Source organism: Nematolebias whitei, chromosome 2 (genome assembly GCF_014905685.2).
Source record: "Nematolebias whitei isolate Nwh7 chromosome 2, NemWhi1, whole genome shotgun sequence".
NCBI lineage: Eukaryota > Metazoa > Chordata > Actinopteri > Cyprinodontiformes > Rivulidae > Nematolebias > Nematolebias whitei.
The window spans coordinates 23611266-23629029 of record NC_056499.1 but is presented as its reverse complement, the minus strand read 5'-3'; the positions used below and the strand labels follow the sequence as shown (position 1 = coordinate 23629029).

General features: G+C 39.9%; 1 protein-coding gene across 1 annotated transcript in view; it reads right to left on the bottom strand.

Moving 5' to 3' along the window:
• Positions 1–11392: 11392 nt before the first annotated feature.
• The window catches only part of LOC119430125 (potassium/sodium hyperpolarization-activated cyclic nucleotide-gated channel 4-like), a 40578-nt gene continuing 34206 nt past the window's right edge, over positions 11393–17764 (bottom strand). Inside the window, exons 5-8 of the mRNA XM_037697562.1 lie at positions 15987–16151; positions 13004–13795; positions 12766–12808; positions 11393–12375 (exon numbers count right to left, since the gene is read on the bottom strand). Coding sequence (XP_037553490.1) covers positions 11511–12375; positions 12766–12808; positions 13004–13795; positions 15987–16151 — 1865 coding nt within the window. The 3' untranslated portion in view covers positions 11393–11510. The remainder of the gene's footprint in view (positions 12376–12765; positions 12809–13003; positions 13796–15986; positions 16152–17764) is intronic.

The window sequence follows — 17764 nt, the reverse complement described above, 5'->3', positions numbered from 1 at the left end:
CCAGTTTGTTTGATTGAATCAAAAAAGTTTGTTAGTAATATTTTAGGACTTTCTTAATGATCTTATATTTAATTAAACAGTTTTTATATAAATAAATACGGACTTACCAAAGTTTTATCATAATACTCACGCACAGTTTTTCCTAGTTCTCAGCAACAGCTCATTGCACCGTCCCTCTCCCGTGTTGGAAGAGCTCTTCTTTAGTCTTAAACTAGCTGTTAGCTGCTCTGTTTGTCCAAAACTAAACTCTGTTTCTCCAAACGGAGGTTGTTCAAAGAGCTGAACTATCCCTTTATGTCTGCTCCAGTCACATTTGGTGAGGATGAAATTTACTGGATGAATTGCCACACTCTTCTTCTCCCTCCCGTTGCAAGTGAAGACATTCAGTTGCTGGTGAGATGAAGCATGGCGGTCACTTGGGCCTGTGTGACATTCAGAGCACTGGCCAGCTTTAAAAATGGCCGCTCTTCTGTGCTCTCATACTGGAGTAATTCTGCTCAACAGACTTGTTCTGTTGGAAAATAATAATTATGAGTCAATAACGAAATCTCAAATTGTCCTATTTGTTCTGAACAGTAGTCTTGGAGTAATTCACCCTTTTGTGCATGTATATTTGACTGTTGCATTAATATGTTTTATGCTTTAATGTTATTTTTAGTGGGATTTACAGGCACAGAGATGCTTGTGTTGTCCTGATCTGGAAAGAAGCCCTGGCAGACGCAGAAGCCCACTATAACAACCCATCAAGACGATTCTCTCTGATGCCTGCTGATGGTTTTTGGCCGGGCTATTTGCTGTTAGAATCTAAATCCATATGATTTGTAATATGGCCGCCCTGGTCTGCTTTCCATCCTTGGTTCAAAAGCCATGTCTGGCTGCAAAATCCTCAAGGCCATGGGGGTAATACGATAAAGAGGGAACAATGGCTGTAGGCTGAGAGAGGAGGAGGTGCTTCTTCCCTCTACAGTTTACCCTCTGCCTGTGAAATGCCAGCATCATTAAACCAAAGAGTACACCATCAACACAAGCAAAAGAGGAAAAGGGTACACAAGTTTCATTCCCAGGCAGGGAAAAAAAATGAAGAAATTGGAGGACATTTAAATTGTAGGGATAACCTTCATCAGATAATTAGATTTGCTAAAGGATAGCATGTCCCTATCTTTAAAATGAGTCCCACTTGATTTCTTTTTATTCTATTATTATCCTAATGGAGAATGGGTTTTATAAAATTTGCTAATATCATCAGCTCCATAGCATGATATTGAATGTATTTGGCTTCTTTGCAAAACAGTTTTTAGTGGAGTATTAAAATAAAACAAACATGCTCTTGCAGTTTATCATTTTATGAGCATTGCTTTACTTTAAATTAAAATCCACAAATATCCACAGGAATTGTCTGTGTACTGTCATGCCAACAATCAGCTGAGCAGAATATGGGGTCATGTTTTGGACAGAGAGGAGATCACATTTTAGAATTAATCTGTGCAATTCAATCTCAACTCAACAAACGGTGTGTAAACATTTTATGAGCGGTGCAGGATAAGTTTAAGCCTTCCGCATCAGAAACGGCCTGCTGACTGAATCAGGCGCTTTGTCTTCATTGAGTCGGTTGTGCTTCGAAATGGACATTTAGGACAGACTTTTAGCTGGTGGCAGGGCGACAGCTGGAGCCACTGATTCTTAAGTGTTGACATATCACAAGAAGGGTGGGGGGGGGGGGGTCACAGCTCAAGGCAATCACTTTGACACAACAAAGTCTATCTCTCCTGGTTTTGATTAACGCTCACTAGACTAGATAACCTGAGAAAACTAAGTGAATACTCTAACCTGACATACTTTATATCTATTTTTGTTTTAGTATGAAGATCATATAAATAAAGCTGTGCAAGAAGTATTCAACAAATAAAAACATGTAAATTAGCAAACACTGAAGTAAAACAAAAATATACTGAAACTAAAATCCTTATAAAAATGCAGACATGTTTGTAACATTTGATTTGGTCAATTTGGAGATACAAAAAAAACAAAAAAAAACTGTTAAATAAACATTTTGATGGTTAAAACATTTCAAAAGTTTGTGATTTATGTGTGAAAACTAGACATATTTATAGTTTTTTGGCTGCATACAGTGAGAGGATATGTCCTATGGAGAAAATATTCAAAGTGTTACAGTTTTTTGCATACGGGGGAAGAACACGAGTGCGGAAGTGTTCCTCCCTCTTGACAATCTATCAAACCAGAAATCTTCAGTTGCATTGAGGTTTAGCCTTTGACTGGGCCATTCAGGAAGAATTAATGTCTTAACTGGAGTTAATAGGAGAGATCATATTTCTCCAGTTTTAGCTTTTCTCCATTGGCTCCCTGTCAAATTCAGAATTAAATTCAAAATCTTACTTCTAACTTACAAAGCCCTCAACAACCTAGCTCCATCTTATATTACTGATCTTATTGTTCCATATTTTTCTAACAGAGCACTTCCCTCTCAGACTGCAGGCTTACTCACGGTTCTTAGAGTTAATTCACTTTGATATCAGGCTCCTCTCTTGTGGAACCAACTTCCAGTTTCTGTCCGTGAGGCTGACACAGTGTCCAGTTTTAAGACTGGACTTAAGACTTTCTTTTTTGATAAATCCTATAGTTAGGGTTGGTTTGTTATGCTTCTATAGACTTAAGACTACTAGAAGACAAACTGACCGCATTTTTTAAAATGAATTGTTACAATTGAATAGTTTTCATTTGATATTATTTCTATCTTGACATGTGATTCTTGAACTGCCATTGTGTATCTGTTCCTACCAAACTCAGCCGGTCGAAGCAGACAAACGCTTGTCCTGAGCCTGGTTCTGCTGAAGGTTTCTACCACATGAGGGAGTTTTTCCTTTCTATTGTTCCTTCATGCCTGCTCAAGATGAGAAAGATGAGAGTCTGCGATGAAGTTAAACTGAATGTTTCTGTTCTGTGCCCTGAGATGACTTCTGTTGTGATTTGGCTCTATATAAATAAACTAAATTGACTCAAACTGAATTAGCTCCATGCCAAAATCTAGTTGCTGCTGTGTGACCACCTGGATCACTTGGGGCAGTCACATTTTTTGCAGCACTTAAGTAAGAAAAAAACTCTTGTTACTCCTGGACTTCCTGCATCTGCATGTGGGCTTATCTGGTCCCAAACCTTCTCAAAACACACAACCCATGGCCAAAAATACCACACGAGATGTTAAGAGCAAAGTTCTTTTAAAGACGTATCTCTAACCCAAATAGATGAAAAAGATTGCATGTTTACCTTCCGATGTTGCTTTATGTAAAATCTGAAGTAAACATTGATCTAAATTTTAAATAAAAAGTTTGATTCCCGATTGAACCAGATTATCCAAAAAGAACAGATAAAACCCCAGAAACACTGAAAATTAAACAACAGTGTAGAAGTTTCTCAGAACTGTGCCAACAAGATGAATAAATCCATATTGGTGGTGTTAATGATGGGCAAGGAAATCCATCTTGACAGACACCCACTCAGCACAGAGCTAATCCCATTTCACACGTCTTCATCTGATGATGGACTCCATTAGACTGGTTGTAGACTCCTCATTATCACCTCATCCCTCACCAGCAGGACACTCTGCACCTTCTCCTACCACAAAGTAAAGCATCATGACCTGTTTCTGACCATCATTTTCAGATTTTTAAAATTTTTTTAAAGCAAGCAAAGGCTACTTTTCAGGTTCCAACGAAACAAGCATGGTGGGAGAGAGGGAGGTGGGGGTTGCTGTCCAGTTGGCAAATTGTGGCCATCGGTTGTGCGTATGCTTTCACAAACCTAATCCTACGAGACACACACATCATCGTGCCGAGTCACTCGTGTGCATGAGCAAACACATTCACTCTGACGCAAGATGAAAACATTGCAAAGCTGGCATTGGAACAATATTTGCGAACAAACTGGCAGATGTCAAAAGGCTTTGATGCTGGGATTTTAGAAGCGTGGTTAAAAAAAAAACAAACACTAATACGGATATGCTGTAGTTACTGAGTGTTTCTGAGTGCTTTGGGCCCTCGACTGCCAAAAAAATACTGTGCTGGGCCTGCATGCAACGAGCAATCAGAAACGACGGAAGAAATAAACATTTTATGAAATAAAAACATTCGTAGATTTAAGAAAAATACGCTATTTTAAATCCTAATCAATCAGTATGTTATTGTCTTTTTAACATGTCCCTATTATAATTTATTCAAAAGTCAAGCCACAATTCTTCCTGAATCTATGAATTTAAAACTAAAAGGAGTTCTCTGGGAAAATACAAAAAAAAAACCTTGAGACACAGACATGTGTCGAGCTTTAACCCTGATTCCTTCTGGGATAATGGTAGGATTAATTACTGTTGAGTGTGACCCAAGAAGAACTAGAACAGATTATCCCAGAGGCTGCAGAGAAGGACTTTAGCGGTGCTCGTCGCTCCATTGCTGCCACCTTATAGGACGCCACCGTGTCCTCGCTGATGGAGCTCGCGGTATAAAAACACACAGGCGTGGAGTACAGGAGGCCCACGTGGCGACTCTGTCCATGCAGTGTTTATACCGCGCTCTGACGTGTGAATTTTTGTCTCCGCAAAGATAACAAGCAGCCCAGCTCGTCTCCTCTCAGCAGGCAGGCATAATGTGTAATTACAATAGACAATCTAAAACAAAGCCCTTCACTTACAATGAGTTCCTCTCGAAGAAGGGAAGGTTACCTCAAGGGGGAATTCTAATGAAGCAGATGGCTGAGTGCGCACAAGGGCAGACACAGACTGTCCTGCTTTTTACAGTCTGCCAACATTTTCAGCATTCTGAGGAGCTTCACCTGTCTCTTGACTGTTCTTTGTGTGCCTCTGTGAGGATGTGGGTGTGTATGTGTGTGCAGAAGATTTTGCTTATTGGTAAAAAACAAAACATGAGCGAAGAGAAACAAAAAAGAAAAGTGGACAAGAGACAAAAAAAATACTCCACACAAGAGTTGCTTATGTTTTATTCTATATCATTTAATTTCATCCAGTATGTGTGCTTATTGACAGTTCACCCCTTTTCAGCACCACACAAACGACCAGCCACTGCTACCGTGCATGTGTGGTTGCCGTGCGGGTTCGCAAAATGTCTCAAATGTAGATATCAAGTCGCACCATAACTGCACAGTTCCCTTATTGCTTTTACCCATGGTTTCTGTGTTAAACGCAGAAAGGAAAAAAAAAACTGATATCCATTGATCAATAGCAAAGAGATCAAAATATAGTTCTCCTCAAAAGGGCATGAGTCCTCATAAGAAGTGCTGAACCAATCGCTGCCTTCAGAAAAGAGAAACATTGATCATTTGGGCAGAAAGTCTTCGTCGGTGTCGTCGTATTGAAAACGTCTCACCCCTGTGCTGTTACAAAGCAAAAAGAGCATCCAATAAAAGGTGTGTAGTTAAAAAAACACAGACATGTAAGAACTCTGTACATACACACAATTTGGTGTTCATTGCTTATCTGTTACGACGCCGATAAGAGAGTCTGAAACAAATGGAGAAACATAAATAGATGAATCTGTATAAGTGGGTACCTTGTTGCCATTATGCTCTCAACATCAGATTAAGTGGAATTATAGTACGTACTCCAGCAAATGAAAGACAGCTCAGTGAGGCAGGGTTTTTATTTTTTTGAAGTAAACCCTCATCTTTTTGAATGGAGTAGAGATGTGCCCTTTCTGTTTCCCACCACACTAATCCAGTAAAGAGCAGCCTCACCTTTGGCTTCGACACCGTTATCTAAAAAGCTACAACCAAAAGAGACACATGCAAGGTGAATTTGGCAAGTCAAAGTTTCTATTTTCTCTTCAACGTTGGATTAACAGACCAAGACAATTTATTACATTAATCAATGACTTCATATTGACAGCTGTGATGAGAAACTGCTGCCTGGAAGCTGTCCAGTGCTGTTACCCTGAGGGATCACAGCACTGCTGCATCATGGTCATAAACTGGATTATATTCAGGGTGCAGTTCTGCCCAACAGCCCACCTTTTACATCCCACTGAAACAGTAGTGATAGAAGTCTTGTTTTGCACGCTACAAAAGATATGCATTTTCATGTAGACGTGGCACATGTTTATATGATATTCAATCAGCGTGCTTCTGGTGCCTGCGTGAAAAAGCTGGTTACAGATTGATTTATGGAGGATGGATTTGTGGTCATGAATGAATAAGGAGCTCCAGGAAAAATACAAAACAAACAACAAAAAAACAACTAACTGATTTTATTTTGCTACCAAGAAATTGCAGGTTTGATCCAACTGCTACATCTAATCCCCAATCACAGGAAGTGATCTCATTGGCGTGCATCACTGATTCACCAACTTATATTTATGTGCAAGCAGAGCAGCACAAAGAGGAGAGGGAGGCAAAGATTAGGCTGCAAAATCCAAAGTGCACCAAGCAGAATCTGAGAACGCTGCTTTCTAGAGTTTGAAAGGTTAGACAGGTGACATGAAATGGACTCCAGCAAAGTTTGTTCCTACATAACAACACAGCCGGCTATTTTGTGCCACACGTGAAGCCTGAGCCTTGTACGCCTCAGAAAAAAAATGGACAATACTTTTCATACAGGTTGGCTGTTTTCTAATCAATGGGTAGGTTTGACCTACTTTAACCGGAACAACATATTTATACTTATGAACTGCAATAAAATACAAGCTCAGAACAAGAATCTTGGGCGCTCTTTCCCACCTTTTTTTTGACGTACTATACCAAAAACCTAAGTTTGGAGCCTTGAACAGAGGACTGAAAGGGTCTTTTAGTTACTTTTTACTGCTGTTTCTGCCACGTTCGTGTCATAGGGAGACGTAATGAAAACAGCTCTCTGAATGAGAAAGTGAGTCATCGTTGTTTTTCTTTATTCACATCAAAAGACACAAAGTTTCAAAGCTTATCCCATTCCTCCCAGCTGATTCCTCTGGAAATCTCTGCCTCCATGCTACATCATGCCACTGGTGCGGCCGTGACAACTAGTGTGAGAGGATGAAAACAGAAAGTCTGCTTAAAGGGAAATAAAAAATAAAGCTGCTGTCAGGTGAAAATTTGTTTCTCTAATTTTGGCTACAATTGGGATGAATGATTACATGGTCTGCTGTGAGTTAAAAAAAAAATCATAACCCAGAGGATTAGGAACTTCCTTCTCATTTCCAGCATATAACTTCAAGGCTGAAAGGTCATCAATCAAATTTTTTTTTTTCTGTAATGTGACATTTTAAACAGGGGTATTTTTACACCGCAAGACAAGGAGTTCTGCAAAGAGGCTTGCTCAAATGAATCGGACTGCACAGCTTGCTGAACTATCACTTAAAAGTCGGACTTTTCACTACCCTGTTCAGCCTTCAAATAGTGCCAATCCTAGCAGAAAAACAAAAAACACAATCAAACATCACAAACACTTGCTGCGAAACAATGCTTAAAACTTTACCTTGTATCCTTCTAATCAATAACCTGCTGAACCCCCCTAGAAGCACTCACAATCACAAGGAATGTGCCAAAAGAAGCCTATCAGAATGAGTACCCCATGGAGCGCCTGCCTGCGTACCTGTCCTTCTCTGTGTCTGAATGTCCAGCTGCATCATTCCCTCACCACATCAGTGTCTCCACACATCTACACCTTTGTCTCACTTCAAGCTCTTCCCATATGCAGTTTCCTAATAAACTCATATTCATAGGAAAGAGAGAGATCATTTTAGGCACAATGTTTGTTTTTGTGTTGCAGGTTACATTAAGATGAAAGCTTTCAAGTCTGCCATGCGAGCAGACAATCAATAATTTGAATGTAGGAGTTCTGGTTGTTAACTTGCTTTTATTTCTGTTGCCGAGTTTTGTCCCCGTTTCTACTTTAGATTCTGATATGGAAATTTTCAAACCTCAGAAATAGCTTCTTGTTGCAAATGTATACAAAATGTTGCATACATATAATGTAACACTCTTCAATTTATCAGTGACATTGTCTGTCTATGGTAAAACAACCATGAAATAAGTTAGTTTCTGCATCCAAATGGCATAACTTACAACTGTTTTTAATAAAACTTCAGATTCTATGCCAAATTCTTCCTACCTTTACTTCCACTATAAAATAAACAAATGGAACACATCGCCAATCAATGCTTACCTACGCATGTTGAAAGCTTATACAACTGCATGTCCTCCAAACAAACATTTGTGGAGAGCTGCTGCCTCTCAGCGAGCAGGTCCCTGGTTCAAATCCCGGTCCGGGGGCCTTTCTGGGTGGAGTTTGCATGTTGTCTCTGTGCATGCGTGGGTTTTCTCCAGGTACTCCGGTTTCCTCCCACAGACCAAAAACATGCATGTTAGGCTGATTGGTAACTCTAAATTGTCTCTAGATGTGAGTGAGAGAGTGAATGGTTGTTTGTCTCGTTTGTTTCTATGCGTCCCTGTGATGGACTGGAGACCCGTTCAGGGTGTACTCCGCCCCTCGCACAGTGATTGCTGGACATGGGCACTGGTGACCCTCGTGACCCAAAATGAAAGAAGTGGGTAAAAGATGGATGGATGGATGGATGGATCAATGCTGGAACGCAAATAGCAGACGGGTTGGGAGGGGGGGCGGGGGGTCCTCCCCCAGAAAATTTTGAGTAAAGTAGATGCAATTTCCTGCATTTTGGTGTATTTAATGGGTTGTTAAACATCTACGTTTCCATACATTTGTAAACACTCTGCTTCTGTCAACACAATATTCCAACACCACAAAATGTTGTGGACTAAAGTTCCAGGGAGGGAAAGATCTTGTGGTTGTGTTCCTCTCACTCACTGTGTTTTTGTGAAACTATCTCATTTCATGTACTGGTGCACCTTGTTATAAGGACTTCATGCAACTGTAATGAGGGGCCTGCATGGTCACCTCTGTGTCGAAGTCTCTGATAGCTTGTGAGGGTCAAGAGATTACAAATATGTCTTGTCAAATTAGGCTGCTGAGGCTGAGTGCTGTGACTGAGGCTGGGACTCAGCTGTCTAAGTGGGACCAGGATCTGTCATATTGATGAGCTAAGACAAACATGAAGATCATATCTCTGCACCTCTCCTTTGGGACTTTACTGATATCTTGCTCTAATGTGTATAGTTTTCCTGGTCGCAGCAAAGCTTCCTGAAATATTGGGATTGTACATACTCATTTAAGAGCCCTATTCCCCTCTGTTTAGGAGAAAACGACAACATGTGCTGAATGTTATTGGCCATATACAGTGGGGGCAAAGAATATAGCATTCTTTGAATATGATTGACTTTTGACGACACACTACAAGTAATTTGTTGATTTGAAACAGTACCTGTAAATTTAGATGTCTGAGAATCTAGCATTCCTGTTGAGTGACAGGCAAAATGAGACATAGATTATAACATTTAGGATTTGAACTCTGTTAATTAAGTGTCCGGTGTCCCCAAAATTCTGTATATGTCTTTTAAAGCCAATTTTTGCAAGTATTTTCTAATTTGGGGAAGTTTTGCTGCCTCACATTTTTCACAGCACCATACTAATTTGACTGCTTAAAACTCGTATGAGTAAAGTCAAAGGTAATCAGGTGGACCATCTTAAAAGGACAACAGAAGTAAATGAGCAAATCTGGAACAGGATGATGTAAAATACTAAATGGAGAGGATGACAAAAAAAACAAACAAAAAAAAAAACCATTTAAATATGGCTGGAATATTGTAGAACCTGTTTGCTTTTTCCAGAAAGGTAATTTACTTTGAATAATACTTTAGTTGCCTCAATTAAAGAATTAACTTTATCAATCAAAACTTCAAAGATGAATAAATAATTAACTGAAGTGAAATGTAAGAAAAAGCCAACAATTAAACAGCAATGGTACTTATTTAAAAATGACACATTATAAGTTTCTCTCAGTGTACAAGTAGCAGTAAGGTTGATGACCATCACTTTACCGGAGCAGTAAAAAGTGGGCTGTTGCAAGCAGCTTACTGGGCAAATATTCAGATCGGTTCATGAACAATTTAGCCAATTCTGTGTCTTAGTAAAGGACACTTTGGCAATAATAATGGCTGCTGATGACAATGGTTGTCAAAGATATGGAATCAATGACCTTTTCAGCTACAGAACAGTCTCTTAACCCCAATAACAGGCAGTTTGCCTTCAGTGCATCTACAATGGCTACAGTACTTACTTTATGCATTGATAAATGTACATACATTCAACCTCTCAAACTCAAAGTTAACTTTCAATAAGGAGACATGCCTGTGTTGATAACACATCAGCTACAACAGAAACAGTAATGCACAAACGAAACACTATGTGGCATGTTTCATATTTCAGCACTTCATATGTAGTAAAAAAACTGCATTTACTAAAAGAAAGTCTTGTTTAGGGGAAGCCTGCATGAAGCAAAAACGTCTTGTTGACTTTACAAATTCAATTTTCTACTTTGGACTTTATTATTATTATTATTATATATATATGAGTATGTTTTTATGAGCTGGAGGCTATGAAATGCATCAGGCTGTGTTTATTGGAAGGTCTAGGTTTTGTGTAAAAAGGCAAATCTACTTTTGTTCAGTTTAGGGAAAACTCTTGCCTTGCATCTGATTTCACACACACAAACTTAATTTAATAGACACAAAGGCGGCATGAGCTTGGAAGACAAAGTGAACTTGTTAGGATATGGTTGACTCTGCAGAGAATTAGTCCATCGCATACGCTGTATTTTTAAATACTGAGATGGAGGGTAGCTCTCCAAAAACTTCTTCCCCCTGCTTCAAAACAGTACTTGTTGAATAAAGTGGTGTGAATGAGAATCACCAAGCCACAAAGAAGTGAACTGTTACTCCAAAGCAAAGCTCTTTTTTTGGTTTCCTAAAATCTCATCTCCATCTTTCAACTTTTTGAAAGTTTATACAGAGAATAAATAAGTACAATCCAATAGATACATTTAAGGATCAACAATATGTGATCCCAAATGAGTTGATCAGTGTCTCAAAGCATTTTGTTTCAGCTAAAAATGTAGATAAATATTTTGAAACACAGAATAAAATCTTTATACAACACATGCAGGTATTAGTGCATAGGTTCCTGCAAACATAATATTAAAAACAAACAAACAGAAATTATATTCTGGAGTCTATGAACTTCCCAAAACCCACCGGATGAATTTGGCATAGTCTTTAAAAATAATGTGTCCTTGAGAAGATCACTGTCACACCCTCCTAGTCCAATGATTTATATGTACTTTTAAATAGATCTCTATCTATATACATTGGTCATGTATAAATCAAACAACATGTAAAACAAATACGAAATAGAGCGTATTCCACAGCTTTGAGTTCCTGAAAAAAAAAGTTTTTCAAATCACAGTAAATTTAGAAATCTTGGTAAAATGAATGGTAGACCACAGTGAAGTATTAGGACATAAAAATATAAAAAATGAAGATACTTGGTGTTTTTTGTTTTTGTTTTGTTATTTCAGGGCAGCACAGGAGGGTGTGATCAATTCTCACAAGTTTGAAGGAAGTTTAGAACGAGTTGTTTGAGGTTCTAAATCTGACAAGTAGGCACCAGAGCCCCTCTGTGGAGGCAGCGCCGGTGAAGCTTTAGGGGACTGAGTCTGATGAGAGTGTCCCGGAGATTCCGGTATTGGAGGAGTCATGCGTTCTGGTATTGAGCTATATGGTTTGGGCACAAGAGTAGGTGAAGAAAATGGTGAGGGGTAATATTCCACAGAGGAGCAATGAGTTTGGTGACCTAAGGCTTGGGCCACCTCCAGGGGAAGAGATGGGTGTGAACTGGATAAAACGTTTAGGTCCTCAGAAAAGGGCCCCAGGGGAGATTCTCTTCCTGTTTGGGGCTGGCTGGGAAGCTGTGGAAGGAGAGGGGACTGAGGCATGAGCAGAGAACTATGGGATCCCGAAACACTTGAAGGTTCACTGTAGTGAAAGGTCCTGCTTGCTACTGGACTTTGAACAGTGGGACTGCGTGCCATCGGGGTAAGGCAGGGAGAGGCGTTTGCTGAGCCATACTGGGCTAGGGAAGCCAATGCAGACTTTTCTAATGACATGTGCTGGGGCAAGCAACCAGACTGCAAGCCTGCCAGGTTAAAATGACTTGTGGAAGAAGGGGAGCCCTCTGAAGGCTGTTGAATATGTGTTCCTCTACTATAGGTTGGGGAACTTTGTGAGGGGGACTGGAAGAGGTTTATGCCACTGGTAGTCCTGCTTCCTCCAGTAAACTGCTGCAAAGGTACCATTTGAGGAGGCTTGGGATGAGGTTGATTATGAAGAGTCTGACCAGACAGATGGCTGGATGAACTGGTAGATAAAGGACTTTGACAAAAGGAGGAATTATTAAGTCCAGTTGTAATTCCACCAGAAACTCCACTAAATAAATGTGTAGACCCTGCTACATGTGTTCCTGTACTCCCCACCACCCTACCGGTTTGCCCTACATAAACAGCTTCTCCTGGTTCACTTGAAGCTCCTCCTGTATGGCTAGTTACTGACCCAACAGAAGACCTTCCCAATGATCCTCCATAATTTCCTACTACTGCTTCACTTAAAACACCCCCAAATGTTCCACCAAAGGCCATATCAGAGACAGATACCAAAAATCCATCATTGATCCTCCCTAGTGATTCCCCAGTAGTAGTCAAAATCAGAGATTCTCCCATTATTCCACCCAACGATCCTCTACAAGCACTTTCATTTGATTCTTTAGATGTCCCTCCTTTTGATCTTTTGGTTTGATCTTGTATTAAACCACAGGTATTACCAACCACTGATCCACTAGATGTCCCACCTGTGAACCTGCCACAAGCAGTACCCAGTGATCTTTCAGAGAGTCCACTCACTGTTTCCCCTGAGATTCCATGTGTTGATTCATCTGTGGATCTTTTCAGTCCAAAATGTCCTTGTGGTGTCATGTCTGTCATCCCTGTTGTAAAGTCCTCCCCAGCCCAATCGGTGTCCCCTCCAATGGCTTCTTCAACAGAACCTCCAACTGCTCCACCTGAGGACCAGCCTGTTGCACCACCACAGGCTCCAACTGTTCCTCCACTTAGTCCTGACCCTGTACTCCCACTTACAGATTCTTGGTGGAAGAGATTAGAAAGGGGTGGGGAGCTAGATCGAAAGGGCTTATGATGTTGTGGTTGTGGGTGAAGTTGGGCTGTGCTAGAAGAAGGTGAGCCAGAGGATGAGAATGGTCCGAAGGGAAAGACACTAGTGCCTCCTTCACTAGATCGAGACCCATCCCCATTAGGTCCAGAATGTTCTGCATTATCTGAGGCATGTTGAGAAGAGCTTGTTGGCCCAGAAACTGATGTCATGTGCTGAGCTCGAAAAGCAGCCAGCAATGGCATGTCCACACCAGAGTGCAGCTTCGAGGGAGTGCTAGAAGGAGAGTTCCCAGAAGAACCAGGTGCTGTGGAGGACGGAACAAATGACTGGAACTTCCTAAGTTGAGTTGTTGGGTCTTTTAGGGAACCCAAAACAGAAACTGGAGGTCTGAAGAGCGTTGGTGGAAGATGGGGATGGTGTGTCAGTGCAATGGCAACCGAGGTGGTAGCAGCAGCAGCCTGGAGAGGTGCCTGGATGAGGGGTGCCCAGATAACGGGGGTAGGTGAGGGAGGAGTCTGTGGTGGGATGTTCTGCATGAGGTGGGCACAGTGGGCCATGTCCCTGTCATGTTGCACAATCTGCTGAATGATCTCATTCTCCTGGTAGTTGAGTACACCAGAGCTGAGATCGTGTTGAACCTTGTGCTGCAGGATGGAGTTCTTCTTGCCTTTAAAACCACATACCCAGAGACACACACAAAAAAGAAAAACACAGTGGTATTAGAAGTAGATTAGAAAAAACAGATAAGCAAACAGATATAGAGAAGGGAAGACAATTACTTGGTCACATAGACATACAGCAAAGGAACAGTAAACTGACATCATTCAAATGTGTAATACAAATATAATAACAACATATATTCAAAGATAAAAAGAGAATCTGATTAAATGTACTAAACTGCTCAAAACAAGATGATTTTAAGAGTGTTTGAGTTTGTTTTCTAAATTTTCTAGCAAGCCTTTTTAAAATATGATGCTGGCACATAAAGGACTATGAACCTATGAAGGGAATAAAAAAATCTACCTAAAAATCAGATGTAGAAGATTAGAGAAAAAGAGATTTGACTTAGTGACATGAGATTGAGAAGAATGGGAGAACACAAAGCACAGAAGAGCATAGAATCAAAGAAACAACAGATGAAAGATGTGAAAGGCAGAAGCTGTGGATGAATGGCAGCCTGACTTGAAATCTCTGGGTAAAAGGGACAAAGTGTAAAGAAAACATCACAGTGTTTGGATGAAACACATTTGAGCTTTAAACTACTTTCTTTGTGTTATATTTTAAACAACGATATTAGCCCTGGTAAAAAATATTTATTTTATTTTTCTTCTTTCAGCTGCTCACTTCTTCAGGGGTCACCACAGTGAACTAAGTCGCACAAAGACTTCTCAATCGTATTTACGCCTGATGCCTTTCCTGACGCAACCACAGACCACAGAGCTACCACAGCCCTCTGTGTGGAGCAGAGAACTGCTATCTAGGGTGCCCAGGGGAGTAGATGGTGAGGGTTAAGGGCCTTGCTCAAGGGCCCAAAGTGGGGCAAATGAGGGTGGAGGCAGGTGTGGGTGTTTCACCTTTCCCCTCCACATTTTGATGTTGTCAGTCCAAGGAGTTGAACCGGCGACCTTCCGATCCCAGATCCGATCATTTTGCAACAATATTTTCACATGTACCATGGGTCACAGTGAATTCTGACTTAGATCGATATACTGTATATACCTGTCTAATGGAAAAGTGTTGATGGGGTAAAGGTTTTTAAATATATATTGTACATGAAACACTGATAAATTATTGAGAATGGATTGTTTTAAGAGAGTGGATATCTGCCTTTGATGCTTTTCCTGTTCAGCGGATAGCTTGACTTTTTCTGAGAAAACTCCTTTCTGATATTTCAAACTGATAATGCTTTGATCACCGTCTACTGCAGCATACACATTACTAATAATGACAACATTTTAAAATGGTCAAGCTGTTCTTTTCATTTAAAACAAATGGAATCAGTGTAAAATTAATTTCAAAACACAATTCTAAATCACCCCGTTTAAAAAAAATCATATCTTGATTAAGAAAAATTTTCATTCTTTGTATTTATAGAAGCTTAGTCCAAACTGTGATCTCAACACAGAGTACATGTGTGAATCACTATATGTGCCATTAAGACTGCAACCTGCCCAGACATGGGGTACAGCATATCTACTGTATGTGTTTTCCATTTTCCAATACTTTGTTAAAACACAATGCAGTTCAACCCAAGTTAGTTTATCTGGTTGCTTCAATGAATAATGGCACATGAGGAGGTGTCTGTGTGCAGTTCTATAACTACATCCAGCCTGTCCTAACACTAACTGATGCTATATCATTTTCACGTCTCAAATCTGACGTTGCAAAGTCTTTAGAGTAGTTAATTTTGGGATCAGTGCTGTTTGAGTTACTTTATTAGTTAAAAGAAAGTTGCACACAAACATCAAATACAGAAGAAGAAAGGACTATGGAAGAGACAATTCCACAACTATATTACTATCAGCTGATCATTTCAAAGCATACTTTTTCTACAAAGTACAGCCCTAAAGCAGTTTCTCTATCTTCCGTTCTAAACATAGCAGACGATAAAACGCAACATGCAGAGATGGCAAAGTGATAATCCAGGCATGGCTTTTATTGTGAATTTTTCATCTGCCCAGACTGAGCATGGGAACAGAACAATGATGGTTGCAGAGAGAATATCAATTGTATGTGTAAGAAAAGTCATGCAGGGCTTTTTAAACGAGAGCTTTATCTGCAAGTTTGCATTCACGTGACTTTGAAATAAAATTGATTCAATGTGATTTCTGTCTTGTAATGCTATTTATTGTTCTTACCGATGCGGTCCAGCCTGTCCAGAGCAACGGTTTCAAAAGCCCGTCTCATCATAGGATACTCTTCCAGGACTTCATTGAAGTTGTCCACAGAAAGTGAGTACAAACGGCAGTATGTGTCGGCTCGAACGCTGGCTGTCCTTCTGCCCCGTGTCAGCAAACAAATCTCTGCAACAAAACACCAAAGATAAGACGCTGGAGCACACCTGCCTTTTATCTGAATTTAGAAAAAATACAGATACTGTTTTTCCATGAATGTGGAAGACCACAATCCAAGCATGCAATGATTATTTCTTCACTGTCACAGAAATGCAAAGAGGTAGTATTTTCTATTATTGACTTTTGCAACATTGTAAGAATAGTGCTAGATTAGTATAAACATTCAAAACTGGTTTGTGTTCTTAAAATTTAGAAGTACTTATTTGTTTAAACTACCTTTTTACAGCAAATACACCCACATACTCTTATTTTTACAATTAAAACAGATTATAAACAATATGCACACAAAAATTGGTAAATGGACTGTACTTATATAATGCCTTTCTATCTTTTCAAGACACTCAAAGCTCTTTACTACATTATCTGTGCCCTCATTTACCCATTCATACAGCACTCTACAAAGCTAACTGAACAAATAAGTCTAAAGAGACTAATCAGCACTTTGTCACATTCATACACCAATGGGACACACATCAGAGGAAATGAGGAGTTCAGTGTCTTGCCCAGGGACACTTTGGCATGTGAATGCTGGTGGATTTAAACCCCCAACCCTTGCACTGGCGGACGACTGCTTTAACCAGAGCCGCCCAGGATAAGGATACATATGATACATCACACAACAACAAACAGACAAACAAATAAAAAACGATTTGTCTCAAATCCACAAAACCACATCTAATGATTCGGGTTATTCTCATGTAGTTTGTTTAGTTTTTAAAACCCTGTGCAAAATTTATTTAAAAAAACTGAATGACTTTTAGGTTTGCACACTCCAGTAAATAAATCAATATTTAGAATCTTCAAAATCTAAATAAAGGAACAAGATTAATTTGCTAACAAGAAATTCTGATGTAAATCAGAGGTTTAACTTTGTGTCCATCCATCCATCCATCCATCCATCCATCCATCCATCCATCCATTCATCCATCCATCCATCTTTACCCACTTCTTCCTTTTCAGATCGCAGATTGCACTGTGAGAGCATTAGGATACACCCTGGACAGGTCTCCAGTCCATCACAGGGACACAAAGAGACAAACGAGAGAAACAACCATTCACTCCCTCAGTCACACCTAGGGACAATTTAGAGTTACCGATCAGCCTAACATGCATGTTTTTGGTCTGTGGGAGTGCCTGGAAAAAAACCACGCATCGAAAGACCTTCTCGCTGAAAGGCAGATTCTCTCTACCAACTGAGCCACCATGTCTCCAAATTTTGTGTCCTTGTTTCATTAAAAATGTCAATAAAACAATATAGATAATAAAATATTAAATGTAAAATTTATAAGGCTAAAAGTATATTGAATTGCTCAGAGACAGAGCTCACATTACCAAACTCTCCAGAGTGGAAGTGAACACAGAAATTTCAAATATTTAACATACAAATAATATGTCTGAGGTACTATCAAAAAACTGTTTTTATTAGAAGAAGAAAAGCAGAAATAGTGTGGGACAGATACAACTTTTGGAACATACAATAGTCCCTCGCTACCTCACAGTTCGTTTTCCGTGGTCTCGCTATACCATTGCTTAGATTATTGCAAGAGTGTGGGAAGGGTTTA